The 27,179-nt window shown below is 54.7% G+C and overlaps 3 protein-coding genes across 3 annotated transcripts in view; 2 read left to right on the top strand and 1 right to left on the bottom strand.

Annotated features, from left to right (window-relative positions):
• Positions 1-27,179, bottom strand: part of LOC140689396 (uncharacterized) — a 198,027-nt gene that overhangs the window by 46,109 nt on the left and 124,739 nt on the right. The gene's annotated exons all lie outside the window — the stretch shown is intronic.
• Positions 694-20,094, top strand: LOC140689390 (adenylate cyclase type 1-like). Its single transcript, XM_072950107.1, has 8 exons — positions 694-708; positions 846-962; positions 3,011-3,125; positions 5,144-5,268; positions 10,721-10,860; positions 15,216-15,341; positions 15,885-16,003; positions 20,012-20,094. Exons 1-7 carry the CDS (start codon positions 694-696, stop codon positions 15,949-15,951), a joined length of 705 nt encoding a protein of 234 aa, XP_072806208.1. The 3' UTR covers positions 15,952-16,003; positions 20,012-20,094.
• LOC140689554 (adenylate cyclase type 1-like) lies at positions 20,020-25,213 on the top strand. The gene is made up of 7 exons (XM_072950597.1): positions 20,020-20,091; positions 20,577-20,689; positions 20,808-20,832; positions 20,916-20,987; positions 21,115-21,222; positions 21,820-21,936; positions 23,985-25,213. The coding sequence occupies exons 1-7, from the start codon at positions 20,020-20,022 to the stop codon at positions 24,186-24,188; spliced, it is 711 nt and encodes a 236-aa protein (XP_072806698.1). The 3' UTR covers positions 24,189-25,213.

Raw genomic sequence — 27,179 nt, 5'->3', positions numbered from 1 at the left:
TAATGAAATAACACAGCATGATTTGTAAATTCAAAAGTATTCTGAAAAAGAGCACTACTTTTCAACATTTTAAGCTGAAAGTGAACATTTCTATTTACCATTACATTTAGAATTATTTGAAGTTTCCTAATAGAGTGTGCTAGTTGCATGGAAAGAACTCTAAAACTGTTTAATATTCTGAGAGATAATCTTTTTATTTCAAAATGCATTCATTGTTTTATTGACATTATATCTCTAATAATATTTCAAGAAAATAGCAATACTGAGTTGAATATTAAAATGTCACAAAATGCTTATCGGCACTACCAAACTTTAGACTATACACATTATTTGACTCAACACTTCCATTGTTAAATCTCTCTCCTATAAAGATACTTTCAAAGTTTAGAAAGAGAGTTGTAGAAGGATGTGCATCACAACACTGCTTACAAAGGCAAAAATAATAGCCTCAGTGTTTGTCAGAAGAGGATTGGTTACATAAAATAGTGTACATTCATGTTACAAAATACTGTATAACAGGTTAAAGGAAAGAGGCAAAACCATTTTTGGTAACTTTTTCAAGTACATTAAGTAAAAAGTAAGAATGCAAAAGAGTATATGTATTATGAGCCCTGCATATTAACAAAGATAAATGTGTATTTTTAAGTATGCTTGCATATTAAGAAAGAATTGCTAAAACTGGACAATGCGGAAATGAAGAGGGACGCCGCAAAGTCAGGGCCCAGTTGGGAAGACAGTTCAGAGTCTGGTCCAGGAGAGGATCTTGTCAGGTGGCGGGTTGTCGAGCGAGTGAAGGATGCTGGAAGGGTGGGCGAGTGACCAACGGAGCATCCTGTCATCCCCAGGCAGAGGAGGAGCGGGACGACACGGAGAGGGTGAAGCCGGACAACAGGAGGGTCCTCTTCAACCTCCTGCCGGCCCACGTCGCCCTGCACTGCCTCATGGCCAACCCCCGGAACGCGGTGAGTGTGCGGCCTGCGTGGCAGTGCTTCCCGGGCCCTGAGACCCAGCAGGGTGCTCCTCCAAGCCGAGCTGCTCTGGGAGGGGCTGCAGGGCTGCAGCTGGAGGTCCAGTCCAGAGGGACCCTCCCCTCTGCCTCATACCGCACGGGGTAGCCTTTTCCAAGCCCTCAGCTGCACCAAGGAGGGGAGGCCCCTCTGCCCACCCCCAGGCGCAGGGCAGAGGCCGGGCCATCAGAGGCTCCTGGGATGTGGGGTTGACAGGTGCCCAGAACCACCGTGTCCTCCCCTTTGATCCTGGAAGAGAGCATAACGTTCACCATCCCCACAAGGCGGGAGATGGGGCTTCAGGAAACCACACTCAAGGGGGAAAGCGCTGTTTCAAGACCTTCACGGTCTGGGTGGTGTCCCGTCCTGGCTGAGTTTGTGTGGGCGGCCTGGCCTGGCCCTGCCCGCCTGGCCGCAGGGCTGGTGGTTCATTCTCTTCTCCATGTTCAGTGCAGTCTGGGGCCACGACCTAGAGGTGAAGCTCGAAAACCACCCCAGCAGCACAGCGCAGGGCTTGGAAAAGCCGTCTCAAAAATAAGAGAGTCTCAGGTTGGGTTTTTAGGTCCTAAAGGCACAAACACCAAGGCTCAGCTTGCCCAGCTGTGGCCTGAAGTAGCTTCCAGGCTCATCTTTCAACCTGCTGGGCCTGGGGGTGTCCAGAGAGGTTTGTCTTGCCAGAGCAGCATGTCCCTCCCTGGTGCCACCCCCCAACAGGGGACTCTGCTCTCACCTGGGAGCTGAACGACCTCGCGTCGTCCTAGATGCTCCAGGCCCCCTCCTTGTGTGTCTATTGTTAAATAAATGGAATCAATAATTAATAACCTTCCAAAACAGAAAGTGCTGGGTGTAGCTGGGTTCACGGGTGAATTCTATCAGACGTTTCATAAAGAAGTCATACCAGTTCCCTGTAATCTCCTCCAGGATATAGAAGTAGAAGCAATGCTTCCCACCGCATTCTGTGAGTCCAGCATTACCACATTAGCGCATTGCCACAATAGCAAACCAGATTAAGAAATTACAAGAAAGGAAAATTACGGGCCAGTATTCCTTTTGAATATAGATGCATAAATTCTCACCAAATATTAATTAGACAATTGAATTCAGCAAGGTATGAGAAGAACTAAGCGCCACAAATGAGTGTTGAATTTATTCCAGATACGCAAGGCTGGCTCAGCATTTCAAAATTAATTAATAAAACTCACCATATCAACAGGATAAAGAAAGAGAAATCACATGATCATATCAATTGATGCAAACCATTTACTTGACAGCATATAACACCCATTCCTGATTTAAAGAAAACTTCCTCAGCAAACTACGAATAGAAGGGAACTTCCTCAACTTGATAAAGAGTATCTACCAAATCCCCCTGTAGCGTGCCCGCAGACACGATGCGGAGGAACTGATGCCTTCCCCCGAGATAGGAGCGCGACCAGGAAGCCCCTCTCCTCTCACCGCTCCTGTTTGCCAGTCACACTGGAAGACCTGGCTAGAGCAGTGAGACAGGAACAGGAAATAAAGGTGTATAGACAGAGAAGGATGAGATAAAACTGTCCTTGTCCTTAGGTAGTACGATTATTTATATAGAAAAAACGATTTTTTAAAATACACCAGCAGTGAACAAGTGAAATCTGAAAATACAATACCCTTTGTGTTAGCACACACCCCCACACTTAAATACCGGGTACAGGTTTTCAAGATACAGGTAGTATCTCTATGAGGAAAGCGAGAAAGCTCTGATGAGAGAAGTCAAAGAAGGTCTAGCTAAGTGGAAATACAGTCCGCGTTTCTGCCTAGAAGGACATCATCAAGACGTCAGTTATTCCCTGCTCGACCTGTAGATTGAACTCAAGCAGCCCGGCTGCTGCATTGTTGATGTGGAGATCAAATCGCGAGCTCACCAGGGGTGCCGCTTGGCCCCCTGCAGGTCACTGGCTGAGCGTCCCTGCTGCCTCTGCCCTCGCGCCCCTCAACTGTAATAACCCGCGTGTGCTCACATCCAGGTCAGGCCGTGCGTCTCCTCCCGCCTCGGCGCGTTGGCAGCCTTCCCCGTGGAGGCGCTCGGCGTCCCGGACGAGATCGACTACCGGTCCTGCGACGACTTCGTGCTCCGTGCAGGTACGTGGCCGCAGGCCGTCCCGTCACTCGGGCCAGCGCACCCTTCCCGCACCCGGCCCGGGAGCTGGTGGCCACGGCCCTCTGCCTAGGAGGCCGTTCCAGGCTCCCTTGTCTCAGGGAGGCGGGTGGAGCCACCCAGAGGAGTGCGTGGGACACAGGGACAGCCGGGTGAGCCTCAGAGCTGGGTATCGGTGACTTAGGACCGAAAGAGTGATTGTCCAGCTCACAAGGCACGTGAGAAATCTTGATTGTCTCAGAGGCTTTCACGTGCACGTCTGAGTCCACACGCGGCTGGAGGAGGGCGCCCCGTTTCCCTGCGCAGAGCCCGGCTGTGCAGACTCAAGCCGGGCCCTTGGTCCTCCTGGGGTCCCTTCCCCTCACCTGGGAGTGAGGTGGGGGACCATCGGGGGTCTAAGCTCCTTTCTAGCTTTTATAAAACTGTTAGATTATTTTTTAACTCTTAAATTCCGCCCCCTCCTTTTTTTTTGGCAAGAAGATAGTTTCCCACAAAAATTCTTACTAGTCAAGGATGTAGTTAAACTGGAGATTTATGATTTTTTAAAAACCTTGTGTCTTAGCTGTTACAGGTGTTTCGATTTAATTTCGAGTGGGGGAGGTAATTAGGTTGATTTATTTACTGTTTTAATGGGAGCACTGAGGACCGAAGCCAGGGCCTCCTGCGTGCTAAGCACGTGCTCTACCACTGAGCTATTATGTACCCTCCTCCCTGCAGATTTATGGTCTCTTTCTTGTTCTCCTTTCTCTCTCTCTCTCTCCTTTTCCTGCTAGTCCGTGATAGAGTTAGTTAAACTGGACATGTCTGGCCGTTTTACAGTTGAAACGTCTAGTGGCCTTAAGAGCAGGAGCGAGAGCTGGGTTTGAGTGTGAGGGGGCAGCAGGTGTCCCTCCGAGTGGGCGGGGTTCTGACGCGCTTAAGCAGAAGCGCTGACTTAGAGCTGGTGCCTGGCCTGAGGGATGGGCGGCTGGAGGTGGGGGCAGGCCGCCCTCTGTGCCTCCCCTCCCCCCCGCCAGTGGTCAGTTCTCCGGGGCTGCGGGCTTGGATTAACAGATGTACTGACGTGAGAGGGGACAGATCCAAGGGCCCGTCATGGAAATTCTATTTCTTACCCTATTACTGAGAATCTGCTGGCTGATTGGCCCTCTCTGTGCCCGGACGGCTGGTCCCACGAGGCTGGATCCTGGCTCCGACTCGTTCACGTGGGCTGACACTTCCGGGGTGGTAGAGGGGGGCTCTCTGCGTCGCCCCAGCCGTCTGTGAAGTGGGCCCTTTGGGGACTCTTCCCCGAGGTCCCACATCTGCCTGGCCCACGGCCGAGCTCTCCCAACTCACCGTCCAGCTCTGCCCGCTTCCCCCACCTTCTCCCGCAGACGCCAGCACCCCCTGCCCAGGCTTCGGGGGATTGACCGGGCGAGTGTCTGAAATGTTATTAAGACACTTGGCTGAGCTCAGAAAAATTGACACGTGAGGACAGAATCAGTAGATGCGACCTGGTGTCGGCGCAGACACAGCTGGGGCACCCGGGCCTGTGTCACTCCCCAGGCCGTTAGGACCCCGAATCGCAGAAAGAGAAGGGGGGCTCCGCTCTCCTTCAGAGCATCTTGAAATACTTCATTCCGGGCCCCAGTCCCGAAGGAGCTGAGGGATCCCACCCAGGGAAGCAGTCAGGAGCTTCTGTCCTTTCTGGAAGGAGGAGCTGGGGTGGTGGTGGGGGGACACACACTGTGGCTCTACAGACCGAAAGGTCAGCCTTCTTAGCGGTGAGACTCGGTCTGAGGATGCTGTTCCAGGAAATGGGACTTTTTCTCGGGATCAGGACTGCTTCCTGGGGGTGTGGGGTGCAAGCAGGGGCTGGGAGCAGCCGCTCAGCCATGCTGTGGGGTCCCTGCTTCAGGGAGGGGGGTTGCACTTGGTGGCCCCAGGAATCCATGACCCCACAAGGGCCAGCTCCTCCCCTCCAGAGCCTCCCCACTAACACCACACCGGGGCTGTTTTCCAGGCATCAACATGGGCCCCGCGGTGGCCGGAGTGACTGGGGCTTGCAGGCTGCAGTACGACATTCTGGGGAAACACAGTCAACGTGGCCAGTGGATGGACGGCAACGGGGTCCCGGGCAGGATCCAGGTCAGTGCATTCAGAATCCCCAAGGTGCAGGTGCCCATCCTGCAGGCAGGAGACGGAGGCAGGAGAGGCAAGGGTGAGGCAGGGGCCGGCCACCTAGCCCTGCAGCCTGCATCCTCCCTTCCTCGTCTGCCTTTTCTGGGTGGGGACGCGAAGCTGCAGGCAGGCACGCTGATGGGGGCTCGATGTGTCTGCGGCCTTGGGGGTTGGCCCCGACGTGGCCATGGGGAGAGTCGGGGTGATGAGTGACTGGGATGTTTGGGGGCAGTGCGTGACGGCTCCTTAGAAGGGAAGGGGCTGCCTCGCCGTTCGAAGGGCAGAGTGCTGTGTGGCCACCTGACTTGGGAAGCTGCAGGTGACCCTGGGCGGGGAGCCATCTGAAGTTGTCGAGGACAGTGGCGCCTGCTCTTTACGGGTAGGAGGGAGTGTGGACCCACTCTCCTAATTTCCTTTAGAACAAATGAGCAAGTGTGAGTCAGCTGAAGCTTGGACACTGCAGGCCTCTGGGAGCCTCAGAGGGAGGGAGCCTGTCCCCTGTGTGTGGCTGTGGCTGTCCTCTGGGGACCCCGGGGGGCAGGGCAGAGAGCGTGGCACTTGGCGAGCAGGGCTGCTGCCTTCCCGCTGCGGCCTGGCCTCAGGGCGGCGTCAGAGGACTGCGCCCAGTGGCTGTCACCAGTTAGCACTGGGCTTTTGCTGTATCAGAGTCACACTGGGTCCTCTGCAGGCCCTGTGAGATGTGCATTCATCCCAGGTTTTGACAAAGACACTGGGGTGCAGCCCCCTGCAGGATGTGGTTCCAACGAGAAGGTTGTAAGCCTGGGGCTCTCCCACCTCGTGCCTGTTCGGTTCCGGTGGCCCCAGCTGGCATTTTGGGGCACTAGCTGTCGGTCAGGTGCCTTGGTGGGTCCTTCGGATTCATCAGCTTAAAAGGCAAACGGGTCAAAATCCTCACGGCGCTCTCCTGCTCTCAGAACATAGGTGAGATCTCTGTACCTCTGCGTTCTTTTCCTTAAGCTTCTCTTAAGGTGGTGAAACACACATAATGTAAAATTGACCGTCTTAGCCATTTTTAAGTGCCCAGCTCAGTGGTGTCAAGAGCACGCACGTTGTCCTAATGCCGTCGATCCCAGGACACTGTGTTCCTTCCCTAACAGGATCTTTCACCCCTGTTCCTCACAGCCTTCCCTAAGAGCTGGTCATGTCCCAGGGCAGACCTGGTGGGAAGCCCACCCACTCTCCAGCCTGGCCACGTCCAGAGCCGACATCACATGTCTAAGTGTCTGGAGTCAGGTGTGAGTCGGCCACTCCTCTGCTCAGAGCCGCCCCTGTTCCCTCAGCCTCCGGTGAGGGCCAGTTACCGTGGTGTGGCCTCCCCAACAGCATCCAGCCTCCCTCAGCTGCTGCCTGGCGAAGTCCGTGTCTGGACTCCCACAGGGCAGCGCTGCGTCTTGGCTCCAAGGTCCCTCTGCGTGGACCTCCCGGGAGCACCAGCATCACGCAGGGTCTTTGCAGACCCGGCCCCGCGCCTTCCTCCATTTGGCTTGAGTGTCAGCACCCATGCACTTGGGACAGGGCAGGACAGGAGCGGGGCTCTGCTGACGTCTGTCAGCCTGGGTAAGACCAGCGGTCCCCACCCCCACCCCCACCCCCCGGCCCGGCCGCGTGACCGCCCTCTGCGCAGAAGGTGCTCCCAGCCCATCACGCTCCTCCTCCTGTTTGAAGGGAGAAGCACTTACGCTCCACTGCTGTGTGGTTCTTTAAGGGGTTCGTGGTCACAGTCTAGGAGAGATGCCCTTCCCTTTGCTGGCCCAAACTAAGCCTTTGGTTCTTCCCTGGAAGAAGTGAACAAAAGACTCAGATTTTAATGTTCAAGTTTTGTAAAGAGGTGTCTTTTTTCCTGAAAATACTGTCCAATTAGCTGTCGCCTGCCCACGGTCTCATTCCTCAGCCCTCCGGCGGGAGCCTTCTTTCTTCTGGGTCAAAAGTCCAAACAAGGACACCGCCCACCCCGTGTCTGCCGTCCCAGGAGAGGCAGATGGGGGTTCTGTGCAGACTACAGTCCCAGGGACATCTCGGGGGCCCCATTTTCCAAGGAGTAAGCCAGCCAAGGGAAGGTTGACCACGATGATGCCCAGATTCCACCTCGGCCATCCGCTTGGGGACCGAGCAGATGCTTCCCTGGACATGCCTCCAGGGGGCCCAGCACGTGTTCTCATGCAGCGTGAAGTCGACATGGCTGTGGGACGGGTCCTCCCCTGCCGGCCGGGCCTCACAGGGAACTCTGGGGAGAGTTCCAGCGCGACGCTGCTGAGACACAGGGAGCCTCATGCAGACGGCTAAGAATCGGACATTCTAGGGGATGCCCTCGTGGCCTCCTGGGGACCTCGTGTCTCTGAGCCCCTGACCTGGACACTCACCAGGACCCGCCCCGGTAACGTCACGCACAGCCCTGATTCTCAGCCTGGGACTTCCTGGCTGGCATCTCGAGGCTGAGGGGGACACAGGGGCGGCATGCAGCCCGAGCTCCCAGGCGGCCCGGGAGGACCCCCCGGCCCGTCCCCGCCTGCCGTCAAACCTCGGCTTTGCTGTGTGTGGTGGTGGGTCATCCTCACCTCCAGCATTTCCTTGCACAACGTTTTGGATGCTTTATTGCCGCTCGTTCTTCATAAAACAAGTGAAAACAGTGAGAGGAAAAGCTCAGGGTCAGGAGCAGACTCAGAGGTTTTGTCCGTGTGCATCCGGGGGCTCGAGCAGGGCGTCGGGGTGTCGGGAGCACAGGTCTCTTTGAACAGATGAGTTGTGGGTTCAGCTGTGAGAGGAAAGAGCAAAATGGAGCCTTTGATCACGATCCATTTTGCCACCTTGCGTCTTAGAGGCCACGTCTGAGTGGTGGCCTTGGTGACCTCGGTGTCTCCCCGGGTAAGCAGCCAGTCTCGGGCTCAGTTCCATGAAGGACTTTGGGGCACGCTCAGTGAGCCCTGCCGGGGAACTGAGTGAGGCCCTCACCCTTGTGTGGCTTTAGACCGGGGCCTTTGGCAGCTTTGGGGCCACCCAGCAGCCAGCACCCTGGGGAGTTTAAGCACTCTCCACTTTTTCTTGGCCATTTGATTCTTTGTGACTGTCGTAGCCACCATCAGGCTGACCGAGTTACTCTTGTTGTCAGTGGACAGCGTCCTTCTCGTTTACAAGGCGTTGGGGGGGGGGACCACCTGCCCAGCTCCCAAGGCCGAGAGATGGAGTCAGTCTGGCGAGGGTCCAGGCCCCAGGCATCCACCTACCCTTCTCCGTCCGGGTGGGTGGATGGCGGCATCCTGTTCCTCCCCAGGCGACTTCCTCCAGACCCCAGGCAGCCCCCAGCCCCTCCATGCCAGCACCAGCCTGCGCCTCACCAACGAGCAGCTGCAGAAACTGGCAGAGGTAGTTAATTAAGGGCAGTGACAGCGCCCTGGGCCTCCTTCTATCGGTCTGGCAGACACGCTTCCAGCCCTCCTGTCTACACTGGTTCAGCCAGCTTTGGTTCTCCCGAGGGGCCCCTTCCCAGCACATTTAGAGCCATCCGCAGATTTCACCATCCTGGGAGCTGGGCAGGTCCTGATAGTCCGTGGTTATGCTTCCTTTCTGAGCTTCCCTGGGTAGGTTTCCCGCGGGCCTCGGTTGCCTGCCTGCCTGCCTGCCTTCTTGTATTCGACAAGCACTCATGAATGCCAGGAGCCCTGGGGAGACGTGCTGAGACAGACCAGACCCCTCGTGTGGGGCGCTGACTGTCCAGAGAGGGATTAGACGGCGTGCGTGCCAGAAGCAGGCCGATGGTTAGTGAGTGCGAGGGCCGCGCGGGAAGAAGGCCAGGTTCCAGCCCATCGGGCAGGGGAGAAGAACGGTCCTCTGCCCAGCTCTGCCAGGGACTGACACCCTGGGGACCTGAGACCCTGGGCCCTGGATGGGCCGAGTTGCTGTAACTAAAGATCCCAGAGATGGGAGATGGCATGAGAGGGGGAGGGTGTGGGGGGTTTCAGAGCAGCACCCAGGGGAGGGGAGCGAGGTGGTCTCCTTCAGTGTAAGGCGAGGAGGACCCAAGGAATCGTGTCCTCTTCTGCTTAAATAACCTTGCTAGAAAGAGCTTTCTCCTATTTCATGTTGTTTTGTTTTGTTTTGTTTTGTTTAACATTTTTTATTGACTTATAATCATTTTACAATGTTGTGTCAAATTCCAGTGTTCAGCACAATTTTTCAGTCATTCATGGACACATACACACTCATTGTCACATTTTTTTCTCTGTGATTTATCATAAGATTTTGTGTATATTTCCCTGTGCTATGCAGTGTAATCTTGTTTATCTGTTCTACAATTTTGAAATCCCAGTCTATCCCTTCCCACCCTCTACCCCCCTGGTAACCACAAGTCTGTATCCTCTGTCCATGAGTCTATTTCTGTCCTGGATTTATGCTTTGTTTTTATTTGTTTGTTTGTTTTTGTTTTTGTTTTTTAGATTCCACATATGAGCGATCTCATATGGTATTTCTCTTTCTCTTTCTGGCTTACTTCACTTAGAATGACATTCTCTAGGAGCATCCATGTTGCTGCAAATGGCGTTATGTTGTCGGTTTTCATGGCTGAGTAGTATTCCATTGTATAAATATACCACATCTTCTTTATCCAGTCACCTGTTGATGGACATTTAGGCTGTTTCCATGTTTTGGCTATTGTAAATAGTGCTGCTATGAACATTGGGGTGCAGGATTTCATGTTGTTTTTAACTGTGTGAGGCGGGAATTCTTCCAGCTAAACTGTTGTTTAGCTAGATTCCCAATTCTGGGAACCCAAGAATTGGGGGAGTGAAGTCACGTCCCCGCTGTCACTAGGGAGGGGAATGTGCCTACCGCCCTGTCTGCGCTGGTGGCCCCCGCTTTTGGGCCCACGGAGGCCCCAGGAGCCAGGAGCCTGTGCACCCCAGCTGGGCCCTGAGGGCTCTGTGCCGGCCACAGGGATGCGAGCCTGGTGCCGGCCCCTTCCTGCCAGTCCCCGACCCTCGAGGTTGTCCGAGGTTCCTGCCGGTGCCGGGAGCCCTGCGGGGAGCCGGGCCTGCCACTGTGTGTCCACAACTGGAGCTCGATGTCTGCAGGTGTGCCTGGAGCCTGGGGTGACCGTGGAGCTCACACCCTGGGACCAGGTCTGTGTAGGCCCTGTCCAGCCCACCCATCATCCGTGGGGACCACTGTCCTCACCTGTTTGTCTAGGGCCGCTTAGTTCCCTCGGAGTCCCCTGCTCTGTTTGTGGGATCATGTTCTTCTCACAGGGCGATCAGAGTCACCACAGGAGGAGCCAGAGGACCTGGCTTGCAGGCCGAGCCAGGGAGGCCAGGGCCTGGGTGATCAGGGTGGGCTGTGCAGGTGGAGGAGGGACCCCTCCATGGGCTCCCCTTTGACCAAGAGTGATGCCCGCATGTCTCTCCTGCAGGTGACTGAGGAAGTTCACCGGCTGCTGCGGCGGGGCACGTACCACTTTGTGTGCCGTGGGAAAGTCGGCGTCCAGGGCAAGGGCGAGGTGCTGACGTACTTCCTGGAAGGCAGGACCGACGGAAGTGGCTCCCAAACCAGGTCTGTGAACTGAGAGTGGAAAATGTAAGGACATGTGGGAGAGCCAGCCTGCAGACCAGACTGGTCATGGGCCACCCCCCGGTACCCCCTGCTGCAGCCAGCCTCTCAGTCGGAGCCGGGGTGGGGGCTCTGCGCGGCTCGGGGTTCACCCCCTGGCCCCCGGGTCAGCACTTGCCCCCTGGAGCAGCAGGGAAGGAGGCTTAGTGGAGCCCACACGGGCCGCTGGGGGCACAGGGGTGAATGCTCGGGGCTTCAGGGGCCTCGGGCTCCTGCAGGGACCAGCCCTGGCAGCAGAGCAGGGCCAGGGTCCAGGGCGAGGCTGGGGCAGGGGCACCACACGGCTGGACACACACGGCTTATGAGTGTGTTGCTTAGCGCTTCATAGTCTAAAGGGACATCCGAGTCTCTTGGTGTCGTGAAACGTCCCTTTCATCGAGACGATTATTACCGAGTAGAGCCTCCTTCAGAGGTGGGACTGTCAGACCCGGGAGATCCTCAGACACCCTCGCTGTTCGCTCTCTTCTTGTCAACCTGTAAACAAGAAACGTCCTCGTCTCCCGGTTAAACACATTAATCCCAGATAGGTAGCTTCCTCTAGGCACTGTGTGGGTCCTCCCCTTCCACGTGGAGACAGACTGCTTTCTGGATCTCTTCTCCCTTCTTTCACGGTTACTCCGCCATCCAGTCTGTGTCCTGTTCCCATCATTTCACTAAATCGGTCCCTGTCAAGTTTGCTGATCGCCTTCCTTTGAACTTTTTCTCAGAATACACTACATAGAATCCAACACTCAACAATCTCTGTCCCATTTCCTGAGGATTCCATCCCTTGCATGTTTTTCTCCAGATGACGCACCATCATCTAACACACATGAGGACTTTGCTTTTTTTGTTGTTTTTTTTTTTTGGAAATTACCTGATGACCCCAGTCGACTAGAGCTGCTTGGGGCAGGGATTTTATCAGTTTGTTCACTTCTGGATCCTGAGCCCTTAGAACTGTGCCCAGCACAAGGTAGGGACGCCACAAATATTGGTTGAATTAATGGGACATCACATTGTCCCGGAACTCCGAGAACCTTTTTTCTGGCCACTTCTCTCACCTCCTTCATGTCCCATCCCACCTCTGCCGACCCCTCAAATGTTAGTGTTCTCAAGGCTCCGGCACCCATCCTCTGCTCTTCTCATTCTATTCATTTTACACGGCACGTGGGCATCACTGACACGGAAGTAGTTCGGTCGTCTAACAAATCCTGCCCACTTAGCTGGGCGTTCGGGCCTCAGTATGGATTCTGCAACTAGGTTTCAAGACTCAGTCCTCACGCCTCTGCCACTGGAACCGTGTTTCAGGCCTGCACCAGGGTGATAGCCCAGCGCTCTCCTTCCTCTGAGGGCAGCTTCCTCACCGAATTGTCCTCCTCTTAGGATGACACAGATAAGGAAGCAGAGGTGCTATGCGAAGGTGACCAGGAATATAGACTTGTCACCTCCTCCCTCTCACAAATTCTGCTTCTGAATGCATGTTTTATCTTTCTTCTTGCCCGTCAGATAAAACTATACAGGTTGACAGAGGTTACCTTAATTCTCTCGCTATGGCGTTTAGTTTCTAAAGGTATGTGGTGAATTAGGGACATAACGTGTTTCTTGAGAAAATTCTTAATGTATAATTAAGACTGGATCACCTGTCCTTGCCAAAACAGAAGCGACTCCTCTCCCTGCTGGGCTGTTACTTACTTACAGGTCGAATCCCTGTGGCCCCTGGGCCACCTGCACCATCTGCCGTCACCGTAGGCTGTCTGCTTCTCCTCCCTTGCAGGCTTCCGTCCGGGCTGTTCAGTGAGATCTGAACCCAGGACATCTAGATGTGTTATAGACCCATTGCTTCAGGCCCTGCACCCCTCTAGACACAGAAGGCCTGGGCGGTGAGGATCATGGGAAAGTCATCCTGGCTCTTCCCTCTTAATTTGCCGTGTTAATTCAACTTTTACGACCTATTCCTGCAAGATGTGAACCCACATTGTGGATAATGAAGTTAAATGCTCTTACTTTAAACATGTTTCTGTGATCAGTAGAAATACATGTGTATTTCAGGGCAAGATTTTCATCTTCTCTTTAACACCTTGGAGAATAACACAATTTAGTAAATGTTTTATTTAAGAGGTGAATCCAGGGCTTTGTATTAAGTCGTATAGACACTACTGTGAGGAAGGTGATGGACCAGAGGCTAGTTGAGGGGAAAACAGTACAAAGCATGATCAGTATAGGATGCCATGGCTGCAGCCCGGTTGTACACATAGCGAAAGTTTCATGATGAGACAAAACCTAAACTGTAACCCATGAGGTCGATGGGAGATTATTGGTATTAAAATGTGTGGAGTTACGAGGTTGGATAGAAGAGCCTTGAAATTAGGATTCCAGTGAAGGGATATACTTAAATTGTATTCGTTCACAGAACTAACAAAGCATAATAAAATGTATAGGGAATCACAAAAGACACAGAATTGTCAAAGCATCCCTGAAGAAAAAGAATGGAGCTGGAGGAATAACCTTCCCAGACTTGAGACAGTTCTACAGAGTTACAGTAAGCAAAACGGCATGGTATTGGTACAGAAACAGACGTATGGATCAGTGGAATAGAATGGAGAACCCAGAAATGAACCCGCAATGTTTTCGTCAATTTATCTTTCGAGAAAGGAGGGAAGAACGTACAAGGGAATAGTGACAGTCTCTTCAGCAAATTGTGTTGGGAAGACTGGACAGCTGCATGTAAATCAGTGAAGCTAGAATACTTCCTCACACCATACACAAAAATCAACTCAAAATGGATTAAAGGCTTAAACATAGGACAAGAGACAACAAGGCTCCTAGAAGAAAATACAAGCAAAACTTTGTCTCACATACATCTCGGCAGTGTCCTCCTAGTGCGGTCTACTCAAGCAATAGAAAAAGCAAGAATCCACAAATTGGGACCTAGTTAAACTTACAAGCTTTTGCATAAAATGACAACCTACAGAATGGGAGAAACTATTTGTAAAAGATGAAACCGACAAAGGCTTGATCTCTAGAATATGTAAGCAGCTCCTACAACTTAATAGGAGAAAAAGAAACAACCCAATCCAAAAATGGGCAGAAGACCTAAACAAGCAATTCTCTAACGAAGACGTGTGAATGATCGATACGCACATGAAAAAATGCTCTGTATCAGTAATTATCAGAGAAATACAAGTCAAAACTACAATGAGGTATCTCCTCACACCAGTCAGAGTGGCCATCATTCAAAAGTCCACACAAATGATAAATGCTGGAGAGGCTGTGGAGAAAAGGGAACCCTCCTATAATGTTACACTGCTGGTGGGAATGCAGTTTGGTTCAGACATGGTGGAAAACAGTATGGAGGTTCCTCAAAAGATTAGGAATAGACTTACCATATGACCCAGCAATCCCACTCCTGGGTTCTATCCAGAAGGAACCTTAATGCAAAAAGACACCCGCACCCCAGTGTTCACAGCAGCACTACTTACAAGACATGGAAACAACCTAATTGTCCATCGATAAGTGGATAAAGAAGACGTGATGTATTTATATGGTGGAATACTACTCAGCCATGAAAACGACATCATCATACCATTTGCAGCAACATGGATGTCCCTGGAGAAGGTCATTCTAAGTGAAGTAAGCCAGAAACAGAAAGAAAAACACCATGTAGTATTATCACTCATATGTGGAACCTAAAAAAAAAAAAAAAAGACAAGTGAACTTAAATGTAAAAGAGAAAAAGAGTCACAGACAGAGAATACAAACTTGTGGTTGCCAGGGGGGAGTGGGCTGGGAACGGACAGACTGGGAGTTGGAGACTTGCAGATAACGACAGGCATTTATAGAACAGATAAACAAGTTTCTTCCGTAATATAGCACAGGGAACTGTATTCAAGATCTTGTGAGTTTCCAGAAAAACACACGGAAGCCCCAGACAGCCCCAGACACTGTGGACACTCAGTGGCCATATGCAGGGCTCATAGGGATCCAAGTTTTTCTGGAAAAACCCTTTCCAGGTGAGGCCCAGGAAGAGGGCGGTACCCGGCAGCCAAGTCCGTGCAAGCGTCACGCTTCCTGCACGAGGAGAGCAGCTCTCGGGCGCTCCCAGGGCTAGAGAGACCCTGGGGCGGCGGGGAAGTGAGGGCGGACGCGGGAAGGGCTCCTCTGCTAGAAGAGGACCAGCACGGGCAGCTCCCCAGAGAGCACTGCTGCTTCCCGGGGACTGGGACCCGGGTGGGGCAGGGGAGGGAGGGAGGGGCCCCGGGCATCCGCTGGGCACACCTCACCTGGCCCAGCCTGCAGGGACTGTGTGTCGTCCGTCCTAGGGGTGAGGCCGTCCTGCTCCTGCTGGGGTTCTGCGTCTGCTTCCTGGTGTCCTGTGCCCTGTGCCTGCTCATCACCTGGCCCGGGTACCTGTGTGCGTGTCTTGCGCCTGCCTGTCACCTGAACAGGTAAGGGCTCGGCCTCTGCCTGCCCTCCTGGCAGGCCAGGTGGAGGCAGTTTGTCCCTCACCTTCCTGGCAGGTGAAAAAAGAGTCGTCCACGGGGTACAAGCCCATTAGGCCCCATCCTGTGTGGGGTGCCGTTTGGAGTTCTGGGAGCGGGCCCCGTAGACACAGGGGTGGGTGTGGATGGAGACTCAGTAAATGAGCACGAGGGGTGACACTGTTCTCTCCGAAACGAGGGTGTGGCCTGTCGTGGGACCGTGCCGTAGATGGGGGCCTCCACGCTCTCGAGGACTCTTCGTTGGCGTAGGAGCCAGGGTAGAGCCCGTGGCCCTGTTCTGCCCGGGGCTCCTGGGAGAGGGCCCTGTCCCCGTCCCGCACACCTGCCGCATGTCCTGAGCCTTCCTGTTCAAATGTCCCATTTCCCCTCTGGATCCTCAGTTGTCACGTCTGACAGACCAAGGGTGATCTGTGTACGACGGTCGAAAGCAGCTGCTTCTCGAGAAGATTGAACCGAGGTTTATTTATTTAAAGTCTTTCTTATTCTCAGGTACCCTCTTGATTTAAGTCGAGAAGAAAACGCCACTGGAATAAACAGCCGCAGTCCAGCTCTCTGACTTCACAGACGGGGCGGCATCGGGCCCGGTCAGCTGCAGTTTCCCGCTTCAGGTAAGACGGCTTTACGCGCCTACTTCCAAGCGAAGGCGTCGCACGTAGACGCTGGCTTCTAAGTCCTGTCACGCTCGTCCCCGGTGCTGGGAACCCGTGTGCCCGGTGGACAAACGGCTCTCCTGGTGGAGGGGGCCCGGGCTGGCCCCTTTCTTTCCCAACGTCCACTGCCCCCCTCCTCGCCCTCCCTCGTCGCCCGAGCACTTTTCTCAGGGTGGGATTCTCGGCACTGCAGCGGGTCCCCCCTCCGGGCTGCTGGGCAGGAGGCAGCTCGGGCTGGGCGCACGGTCCCGAGGGCAGGCGGCTGCGGTTCCCCCGGCCAGCCAGCGCGTGCCTGTTCAGGGGCCGACCCACGTGCTCACACACTGCCCTCCCCAGGCCCTGGCCGTGACAGCAGGGCCCTGAGGTCGCCCCGGGGCTTGCGCAGAGGACTGTGGGGCCAGGCGACAGGAGGGGGCGTGGTCAGCAGGATCCGACTGGGGAGGATGGGGGCCGGCAGGTGGGACAGATCTGTCCAGCAGAGGCCCAGTGTGTACCGAGGGAGGCAGCTGCCAGTGGGCGCGGCCGCGCACGCGGCTGGGTTGGGGTCCATCGCAGTCGTGCATCCCTGAGGAAGCCTAGGCGTCAACAGAGAGCTTTCCTCCGTGACGTAGAAGTGGCCACAGCCAGGGCATCAGGGTTGGTGTGGCAGCTCTGGGACCACCTGGGGCCTTCACCGGCCCAACTGGCTCCATCATCACTAGAGGCTGCCAGCTCCAGGGCCTTCGTGTCTCCGTCCACGAAAGGATGGGTATTGGAGCTGATATTCATCGTGTACTAGGAGCAGGGCCTGGGCCACCACAGGCTCAACTGAACATTGTTGGAACAAGAGGGGAAGCTGGTGAAACCGAGGGGCGGGATCCCTGTCAGTCCTGGAGGCCAGGATGCCGTGACCAGAGGAGGCGCTCTACGGGGCTGGAGAGTCCGTGGTGATGGCTGGAAAGGGGCAGAGCTCACCGGCCAGACGTGTTCCTGCAGTGGTGCTGGCCTTGGGTGGGCACGTGGAGGGGCCGAGGCTGAGCAGGCGGGGGGGGGCAGGGGTAAGAGGAACAGTGAGGAGGGAGCCAGAGGGGTGCACACTGGACCAGTCCCTGGGCACCTGCGGGTTCAGATGCGCTTTGCTGTCTGGGGGGGGGGTCCAGGCCTCCCTGGTCCCTGGGGAACGTGAGCATGACGTGACTGGGAAGGAGGCTGGGTGTGCCTCGTACAGCGCCCCTGTCACCTTTCCCACGCGGGCCTGGCGCTGATGGTCGTATTTCAGCCTCATTTTTCCATCCACCATCCCAGTAACCCCTTCATGGTCTTCTGAGCCGAGGCAGAGGGGATCGCTCAGGAGGGTGAGAGTCCTAACGTGGGCTTCCTCGCCTCCCTGTGTTACCAAGTCCCAAGCTCATTCTGCTCGCCACGTGGCAGGCCAGGAAACCGGGGGATGAAGTGTTAGGGCAAAGAAGAGTGACTTTGTCCGGAGAGCCGGCTGACTGAGAAAGATGGCAGAATAGTGTCCTGCAGAACCATCTTCTCCAAGTCAGAATACGGGGGCCTTTTACCCCAAACGGGGGAGGGGGCGTGGTTGGTTGCTGCAAAGTTCTTGGTGCAGGAATTTGCTGTTCTTGCAGCTGTCCGCATGGGTGAGGTCATGGTGCCCCTATAAAGCCTCTAAGAAAGCAGATGTCATGTTCTGTTCTGCAAGGTGTTGCCTTTACATGAATGGGAAAGTGTTAATATCCTTAAAGGTCAGAGCCTTGAGAGTAGGCTCTGCTGTATATTTCAGGCTAAAGGCAACATTGTGCTTCAAACGGTGCAGAAACAGCAAGACTAGGCCTAGGAAACAACACAGGGTTAAAGCGAAAGGATCAGGTCTAGTTTGCAGTCAGATTTGCTCTTTCCTATTACACCTGCTGCCCTCGCAGGGCTGGCTTCAGGGAGGAAGAGCGCCCCCAGCCCCAGCCCCCCCAGCCCCCAAGAGCCGCCTGCAGCGGGTGAGGAAGGCAGGGAGGGGGTTTGCAGCGCTGGTGAGGTCAACTAGACATGGCTGATGGATGGACACTGACTGCAAAGTTAGAAAACCTCTAGGTTTTTCCTCTTTGGGGAGAGAGAGAGGGAGCCTTGGCAGAGGGCAGTGACCCTAAAGACAAACCCAAGAGCTCCTGGCAGCCCCTGCAAGTCCCCGGTCCTGGTCCTCGTGTTACATCATGTCCTACCTCAGCCCCAGTGGCTCCCACGGTGTATCTGTGTGGGACTGAGTTCATTTATTTAGCATAATCATGGCAGTATTTTTTAAACATGAAATTGCAGCTTACTAGGGTCTGTGTAATCTTTTTTGTTAATTTGTTTATTTTTTCCTTTATTTATTTGTGTGTGTGTGTGTGTGTGTGTGTGTGTGTGTGTGTGTGTGTGTGCTGTTATCAAAGGGGATGGAATAGGAATGAATGAAAATGTCACTCTATTGACCGTCATCAGGGTTCCCTGGAAGCCTGTTTCAGTTGTGTGTGTCTGTGTGAGTGTGGCTTATAGCATGGTTCTTAATTTGTCGCCTGGTTGGAAGCCTTTGAGTGCCCCTCCCCGCCCCCTCCCCTCCCATGGGAGCAGCAGCGGGCAGTCAAGGGAGCCAGGCCATGCCTCCTCCTGGCCCCTAACTCACAGGGCAGGAGCCCTGAGAATAAGCCAGGAGCACAGCCGGCTGAGCGGAGGATGTGGTTGTGTAGCTGTCGCATTCGCCTCGACTGAACTCCACAGCCACAGGGCTCGGGCACGTCGGGGAGGTTCGTCACTCAGCGGCCACCCTGCTTCCCACCGACCATTTGGAGCAGCTGCGGTTTTCCTGGTTCGTGTCCCGGTCACGGCACCCTCCACGGCTTCTTTCCCTGCAGAGCACAGGCTCTCACTCCAGATTTGCCCTGCGTCCCCCTGCCTCGTGGGGTCCTTCGTGAAATTCAGCTCCGGCTGTGAACTGCCCTCCAGACGTGGGGTCCGGGACGCCCAGCCTGGCCACGGCTGCAGAGTCGCTTTCTGAGACAGTGACAGGAGCTTTGAGGACGTTCCAACAGCTGACACCCCAGAGGGCCGCCTTTGACTGACTGTGTGTCCTGTTCTAGGGGCGTTTTCTGTTGTTTGCATCCGACCGGCCGTCTTTCTTTGGTGTTATGACAAATTAGCCGTCGTGCCGCTGTTTGCTCTGTGTGTGTGTGTGTGTGTACCTGTGTCAGCGCGGGGTGTGAGCTGAACAGCCCGCTGCGTCCTGGTCTGCAGAGTGCGTGCGGTTGGCTGGTGGTGTCTGGGCCCCGGTTCCTCGGCTGTAGAGCGGGGACCGTAATGGCCCCGACCTCACAGGGTGGGAGGGTTAGAGGGATACGCGAGTACGCGGCCCAGGGCACCCTCGCTGGTCCGCGCTTCCTCTGTGGTCCCGTGGTCTCAAGTTGTGTTTTCGTTCTAATTTCAGAAGTGTGATTCTAAAACCTTCTGACTTTATCCATGAAATCATTTGTTGAGTATTGTAGAAATGCATTTAAAGAAGCTGAAAATGAAATTTCTAGTAACTTTACAAACATCGTGTAAAGCCTGTGTGAAGAAAGGGACGAAACATAGAGCATAAAAAAGAAGAAACAAGTAAAGGAAATTTTTTACCATTGCTGAGACAGAAGGGCGCAATATTCTGAAAACGTCAAGTTAATCTATTCAGTGAATTTCGGTGCCAGTCAACGTCATAGGGCAGGGCAGATGGCGGGAAGTGTTGCTATTTAATTTAGAGATGTCAGTTTTCAGCTTTTTAATTTTGGCAGTTTTTTCACCTGGGAGATGAATGATATGAAAAGAGCCAGGAAATGTGTGTGGAGGATGAATTATGGGTGAGACTCTAGCCGCATTCAGATGGTTCTGGCCGTTCTAGAGTGTGAATCACCTACTGTGGCCACAAATGACTGTAAAAGAGACTTGGTTTTCAATAGTGCTTTATTGCTCGGTGTTTTCCAGAGTGCTCGATGATCCCGATCCGCGCCATCTCGTGTATCTTCACAGTGGTCTGTATCTACTCCGTGGCCCCAGGATATGTGGTGAGCGTGTCTGCAGGGGCTGGGCGTGGCAAGGGCCGTGAGGGACAGGGATGAGTGGCAGCCGCTGGGAGCCGCACTGGAGGGCCCGCCCCTAGGATGGGGAGGGAAACAAGGGGGGTCAGAAGTGGGCCTGGGGTGTCCCAGGAAGCCAGGGTGAGGGGGACATCGGCCAGTGGAGGAGGTGTGATCGGCCCTTTGTGGCGTGCCAAGGACAGAAGCTGGGGCAGTGAAACAGGAAGGAGGGGGTGGGGGGGGAGCAGGATGGAGCTGAGGGGTTTAGGAGGACGGTAGGGGTCTCGTGTCCTCCAGCCCAGGTCCTGGGGCTCCGCTTCTGGTAGTGAGGAGCCTCGAAGGGCCAGGACTGGGCAGGAGTACCCAAGGCCTGGCCGGTGGCACTGGGGGAGTGGGTGGGGCAGGGGGCCAGAGAATGCCGGGGAGGAGGGGGTGCTGTGTGCTCTGAGTGGGGCCCCTCCATCCCCCTCCAGGTGGGCTGCCTGCTCTGGGCCAGGAGCTCCAGCCCCAACGGGTCCCTGGCGGTCCTGTCGTCTGAGGGCCGGGCCCTAGTGCTGCCCGCCCTGCCCGCCCTGCCCTGCAAGCTGTGCCCCATACCCTGCTCTGAGGCCTCATGGGCGCCCTCCTGCTGGCCATATCCCTGCGGGTCTCCTCTTTGCCCCAAATGATCCCCGCTTGTGGCGTCACCACGTCCTGGACCTCAGCGGGTACGCGAGGACCGTGGGGCAGGTACGCTGCTGCTGCCGGGCATCCCACGGGCAGGCGTCGCAGATACCCATCCGTGATGCCCTGTGCTGTGGTCTGCTGACTAGAAGCTCATTCGTGCCAGGGCTTCTCCCCTCGTCCACTTGGGTGCCAGTTCCAGCAGGTCCTTGGGTTTCTCGGTGAGATGTGGCTCTCAGCCCGGGTCAGTCCCAGGCGCCTCTGGGGGTGTCGCACCTGTGGGGCCCTCGGTGGATGGGTCTTGTGTTCTTGGCACTGAATGGGGTTCTCCTCCTTCTCTTCCCCAAGGGGCAGCTTGGAGCCGATCCTGGCCATCCTGCTGTTCTCACGTGCGCTGGCCCTGACGCCTGGCACGTGGACGTCAAGCTGCGGCCGGACTACGTCTGGGCTGCGCAGGCAAGAGGAGCCCCTCTGCTTCCGCGGGGGTCGGCAAGGGAGTCCCTTGGGAAGGGTGTCACGTGGGGGCTTCCGGCTAGACGCCAGCAGCTGGCCGTGTGGGTGGTGTTAGGCATAGGGACCCCTGCGGGGGGGCCTCGCAGTGGGGGAGAGGGACGAGGCTGCACCCCAAGTACAGCAAGGGCAGGTGGGCTTGTACAGCCGAGGGGCAGGGTGGGGGCAGTGGCTGTAAAGTGATGAAGAGTAGAGATCAGGGGGCAGGGGTTTCTGATTGAGCTGATGTAACAGGATTCATGCTGAGGACAGGCCTGGGTGATCGGACGTCACCTGGGGAGGGTGGGAGGCGAGGAACCCGATCAGATGTCCGGGGTGATCGGCTGTCAGGGATGGGGTGTCTGGGTGAGCTGGCTCAGCGGGGTTCTTGCTAAAACTGGACAATGCGGAAATGAAGAGGGACGCCGCAAAGTCAGGGCCCAGTTGGGAAGACAGTTCAGAGTCTGGTCCAGGAGAGGATCTTGTCAGGTGGCGGGTTGTCGAGCGAGTGAAGGATGCTGGAAGGGTGGGCGAGTGACCAACGGAGCATCCTGTCATCCCCAGGCAGAGGAGGAGCGGGACGACACGGAGAGGGTGAAGCCGGACAACAGGAGGGTCCTCTTCAACCTCCTGCCGGCCCACGTCGCCCTGCACTGCCTCATGGCCAACCCCCGGAACGCGGTGAGTGTGCGGCCTGCGTGGCAGTGCTTCCCGGGCCCTGAGACCCAGCAGGGTGCTCCTCCAAGCCGAGCTGCTCTGGGAGGGGCTGCAGGGCTGCAGCTGGAGGTCCAGTCCAGAGGGACCCTCCCCTCTGCCTCATACCGCACGGGGTAGCCTTTTCCAAGCCCTCAGCTGCACCAAGGAGGGGAGGCCCCTCTGCCCACCCCCAGGCGCAGGGCAGAGGCCGGGCCATCAGAGGCTCCTGGGATGTGGGGTTGACAGGTGCCCAGAACCACCGTGTCCTCCCCTTTGATCCTGGAAGAGAGCATAACGTTCACCATCCCCACAAGGCGGGAGATGGGGCTTCAGGAAACCACACTCAAGGGGGAAAGCGCTGTTTCAAGACCTTCACGGTCTGGGTGGTGTCCCGTCCTGGCTGAGTTTGTGTGGGCGGCCTGGCCTGGCCCTGCCCGCCTGGCCGCAGGGCTGGTGGTTCATCCTCTTCTCCATGTTCAGTGCAGTCTGGGGCCACGACCTAGAGGTGAAGCTCGAAAACCACCCCAGCAGCACAGCGCAGGGCTTGGAAAAGCCGTCTCAAAAATAAGAGAGTCTCAGGTTGGGTTTCTAGGTCCTAAAGGCACAAACACCAAGGCTCAGCTTGCCCAGCTGTGGCCTGAAGTAGCTTCCAGGCTCATCTTTCAACCTGCTGGGCCTGGGGGTGTCCAGAGGGGTTTGTCTTGCCAGAGCAGCATGTCCCTCCCTGGTGCCACCCCCCAACAGGGGGCTCTGCTCTCACCTGGGAGCTGAACGACCTCGCGTCGTCCTAGATGCTCCAGGCCCCCTCCTTGTGTGTCTATTGTTAAATAAATGGAATCAATAATTAATAACCTTCCAAAACAGAAAGTGCTGGGTGTAGCTGGGTTCACGGGTGAATTCTATCAGACGTTTCATAAAGAAGTCATACCAGTTCCCTGTAATCTCCTCCAGGATATAGAAGTAGAAGCAATGCTTCCCACCGCATTCTGTGAGTCCAGCATTACCACATTAGCGCATTGCCACAATAGCAAACCAGATTAAGAAATTACAAGAAAGGAAAATTACGGGCCAGTATTCCTTTTGAATATAGATGCATAAATTCTCACCAAATATTAATTAGACAATTGAATTCAGCAAGGTATGAGAAGAACTAAGCGCCACAAATGAGTGTTGAATTTATTCCAGATACGCAAGGCTGGCTCAGCATTTCAAAATTAATTAATAAAACTCACCATATCAACAGGATAAAGAAAGAGAAATCACATGATCATATCAATTGATGCAAACCATTTATTTGACAGCATATAACACCCATTCCTGATTTAAAGAAAACTTCCTCAGCAAACTACGAATAGAAGGGAACTTCCTCAACTTGATAAAGAGTATCTACCAAATCCCCCTGTAGCGTGCCCGCAGACACGATGCGGAGGAACTGATGCCTTCCCCCGAGATAGGAGCGCGACAAGGAAGCCCCTCTCCTCTCACCGCTCCTGTTTGCCAGTCACACTGGAAGACCTGGCTAGAGCAGTGAGACAGGAAAAGGAAATAAAGGTGTATAGACAGAGAAGGATGAGATAAAACTGTCCTTGTTCTTAGGTAGTACGATTATTTATATAGAAAAAACGATTTTTTAAAATACACCAGCAGTGAACAAGTGAAATCTGAAAATACAATACCCTTTGTGTTAGCACACACCCCCACACTTAAATACCGGGTACAGGTTTTCAAGATACAGGTAGTATCTCTATGAGGAAAGCGAGAAAGCTCTGATGAGAGAAGTCAAAGAAGGTCTAGCTAAGTGGAAATACAGTCCGCGTTTCTGCCTAGAAGGACATCATCAAGACGTCAGTTATTCCCTGCTCGACCTGTAGATTGAACTCAAGCAGCCCGGCTGCTGCATTGTTGATGTGGAGATCAAATCGCGAGCTCACCAGGGGTGCCGCTTGGCCCCCTGCAGGTCACTGGCTGAGCGTCCCTGCTGCCTCTGCCCTCGCGCCCCTCAACTGTAATAACCCGCGTGTGCTCCCATCCAGGTCAGGCCGTGCGTCTCCTCCCGCCTCGGCGCGTTGGCAGCCTTCCCCGTGGGGGCGCTCGGCGTCCCGGACGAGATCGACTACCGGTCCTGCGACGACTTCGTGCTCCGTGCAGGTACGTGGCCGCAGGCCGTCCCGTCACTCGGGCCAGCGCACCCTTCCCGCACCCGGCCCGGGAGCTGGTGGCCACGGCCCTCTGCCTAGGAGGCCGTTCCAGGCTCCCTTGTCTCAGGGAGGCGGGTGGAGCCACCCAGAGGAGTGCGTGGGACACAGGGACAGCCGGGTGAGCCTCAGAGCTGGGTATCGGTGACTTAGGACCGAAAGAGTGATTGTCCAGCTCACAAGGCACGTGAGAAATCTTGATTGTCTCAGAGGCTTTCACGTGCACGTCTGAGTCCACACGCGGCTGGAGGAGGGCGCCCCGTTTCCCTGCGCAGAGCCCGGCTGTGCAGACTCAAGCCGGGCCCTTGGTCCTCCTGGGGTCCCTTCCCCTCACCTGGGAGTGAGGTGGGGGACCATCGGGGGTCTAAGCTCCTTTCTAGCTTTTATAAAACTGTTAGATTATTTTTTAACTCTTAAATTCCGCCCCCTCCTTTTTTTTTGGCAAGAAGATAGTTTCCCACAAAAATTCTTACTAGTCAAGGATGTAGTTAAACTGGAGATTTATGATTTTTTAAAAACCTTGTGTCTTAGCTGTTACAGGTGTTTTGATTTAATTTCGAGTGGGGGAGGTAATTAGGTTGATTTATTTACTTTTTTAATGGGAGCACTGAGGACCGAAGCCAGGGCCTCCTGCGTGCTAAGCACGTGCTCTACCACTGAGCTATTATGTACCCTCCTCCCTGCAGATTTATGGTCTCTTTCTTGTTCTCCTTTCTCTCTCTCTCTCTCCTTTTCCTGCTAGTCCGTGATAGAGTTAGTTAAACTGGACATGTCTGGCCGTTTTGCAGTTGAAACGTCTAGTGGCCTTAAGAGCAGGAGCGAGAGCTGGGTTTGAGTGTGAGGGGGCAGCAGGTGTCCCTCCGAGTGGGCGGGGTTCTGACGCGCTTAAGCAGAAGCGCTGACTTAGAGCTGGTGCCTGGCCTGAGGGATGGGCTGGAGGTGGGGGCAGGCCGCCCTCTGTGCCTCCCCTCCCCCCCGCCAGTGGTCAGTTCTCCGGGGCTGCGGGCTCGGATTAACAGATGTACTGACGTGAGAGGGGACAGATCCAAGGGCCCGTCATGGAAATTCTATTTCTTACCCTGTTACTGATAATCTGCTGGCTGATTGGCCCTCTCTGTGCCCGGACGGCTGGTCCCACGAGGCTGGATCCTGGCTCCGACTCGTTCACATGGGCTGACGCTTCCGGGGTGGTAGAGGGGGGCTCTCTGCGTCGCCCCAGCCGTCTGTGAAGTGGGCCCTTTGGGGACTCTTCCCCGAGGTCCCACATCTGCCTGGCCCAAGTCCGAGCTCCTTCCGCCTGCACGATCCTCTCATCACCACTGATGTACATTGTACCAGTTCAGCAGTACCCAGCGATTTCCCCTACTGCCATCATTTCATAATCAGATGTAGACTCCTCTTGCTCTGTCTTCGAAAGATACTTGTTTTTGTTTACAGAATTTGCTGCTTTGTCTTTTACACTATAGCTTTGGTTCCACTGCTGGCAGAGATGATAAACTTGGTCATAGTTTTATGTTTATTTTAGTGTTCTACCCATCCAGAATGTAATTTTCCTGAAGATAAGGAGTGTCATATGGAACTTTGCATAAACATAACTAAATACACTGCCTGGTATTTAGCAGAGACCCAATAAGTTTTTGTTAAAGTGAATTAAATAGCATTGTGTTTCCAATATTGTAATGATAAATAAAATTTGCTAAAGATATAATACCCTGATTATAAGTTCACACCTACTATGTACAATTCCTTGTACGAATGAATTAAATAGTGACTGAATAAATGAATGAAAGAAGAACAAACTTCTTATTCACTTGCTTTAATACACTTTCTAGGGTGACCCTAAGAATGGCTCGTGGACCCTTGCACTGGCCGTGCTTCTGAGTAGCAATTTTGCCTACAGTAGCATGGACACCATTATCAAGCAGATGCACTAACCGTCCAAGTTTTACTGAGATCACAGTTATGGCAACTGAGAGTGTTTCTTCTTTCCTGGGACTCATTCATCATGGTTGGAAAGGGGACACTAGACAAAAGTTAATATTTATGAAAATTTTTTGTGACATCTGGAAATTAACAATGTAGAACTCCTCTCCTTCCTAAGCTCAGTTCCCAGCTCTGTGACTCAACTAACAGAGCCAATTAGGGCAAAAGCTTCCTTGACACCCGATGAAGTAGGAGATCCCACTGAGTTTTTACATGTTTCCCCAGGTTTTGTTGGGGCTCTCTGGATTTCACCCTGGAGATGAAAATAGGTGGACACCCCATCATTGAAAATGAGTACCAGAAGATGCTTTGAAGCTGATTCAGGTAGCAGAGCATGGCCTGGGTGGGGGCTGGTTTAGTAGTGGATAGGATCAAGCGAGCACCGTCACGCAGAACTTGACTTCAGTCACAATTGAGCCTGGACTGCCGGCGAGCTGGCGACTGAGCAGTGTGCAGCCTGGGACCACCCTGACCCGTCGCCTCAGATGGAGGCCCTGGGCACAGCGGGGCAGGGCAGCCAGGCGGGAAGTGGAACTGCCCCCAGCCCTGCCCGCCTGCACTCTGCCCTGGATCCCTGTCTGGTGGCTGTCACCATGGTGATGGGAGCCTGGACCGCCCCGCCCCCCGCGGGGTGAGGGTTCAGCTGAGGTAGCCCTGCACTCTGGGTATGGGGGGATCGCGCGGTGAAGGGGGACAGGCTGAAGGGTGACGGGGCCAGCCTTGGCTAGGGCCCCTTGGAGTTGGAGTACCCTGCTGAGGGGTGGGGGTAACCCCGGGATGAGGGCGGAGGGGTCCGTCTCTGGATGGTGGGGGGACGTGGGGTGAGGCATGAGGGGTCAGCTTGGTTTTTGAGGGCTGTAGCTTAGGACCTAGTGGGGCCGAGTCTGGGGGCATTACTTAAACGTGAGGAGAAGGAGCCTTGTCTTGGGGGTCAGGTAGGGCACTGGGCCTGGCGGGTGGGGGTGGGAGGGGTTGGGTGGAGAGGCGGTGACTGGGTGGCTGGCGGCGAGCAGGGGGAGTGGGGCTGGGGTGTGTGGCCTGGACCTGGTC

The sequence above is a fragment of the Vicugna pacos genome, chromosome 26, assembly GCF_048564905.1.
Source record: "Vicugna pacos chromosome 26, VicPac4, whole genome shotgun sequence".
NCBI classification, from domain to species: domain Eukaryota; kingdom Metazoa; phylum Chordata; class Mammalia; order Artiodactyla; family Camelidae; genus Vicugna; species Vicugna pacos.
The sequence above is the reverse complement of the archived record's forward strand: the minus strand, read 5'-3'. Positions and strand labels throughout refer to the sequence as shown.

Coding starts and splice junctions, on each gene's coding strand:
- LOC140689554 (XM_072950597.1), top strand. CDS start 20,020: ATGATCCCGATCCGCGCCATCTCGTGTATCTTCACAGTGGTCTGTATC. Junction 20,988..21,114: donor GCAGGTCCTTGGGTTTCTCG/GTGAGATGTGGC, acceptor CTCTTCCCCAAG/GGGCAGCTTGGAGCCGATCC. Junction 21,937..23,984: donor TGGCCAACCCCCGGAACGCG/GTGAGTGTGCGG, acceptor GCTCCCATCCAG/GTCAGGCCGTGCGTCTCCTC.
- LOC140689390 (XM_072950107.1), top strand. Junction 3,126..5,143: donor CGACTTCGTGCTCCGTGCAG/GTACGTGGCCGC, acceptor GCTGTTTTCCAG/GCATCAACATGGGCCCCGCG. Junction 10,861..15,215: donor GGAAGTGGCTCCCAAACCAG/GTCTGTGAACTG, acceptor CGTCCGTCCTAG/GGGTGAGGCCGTCCTGCTCC.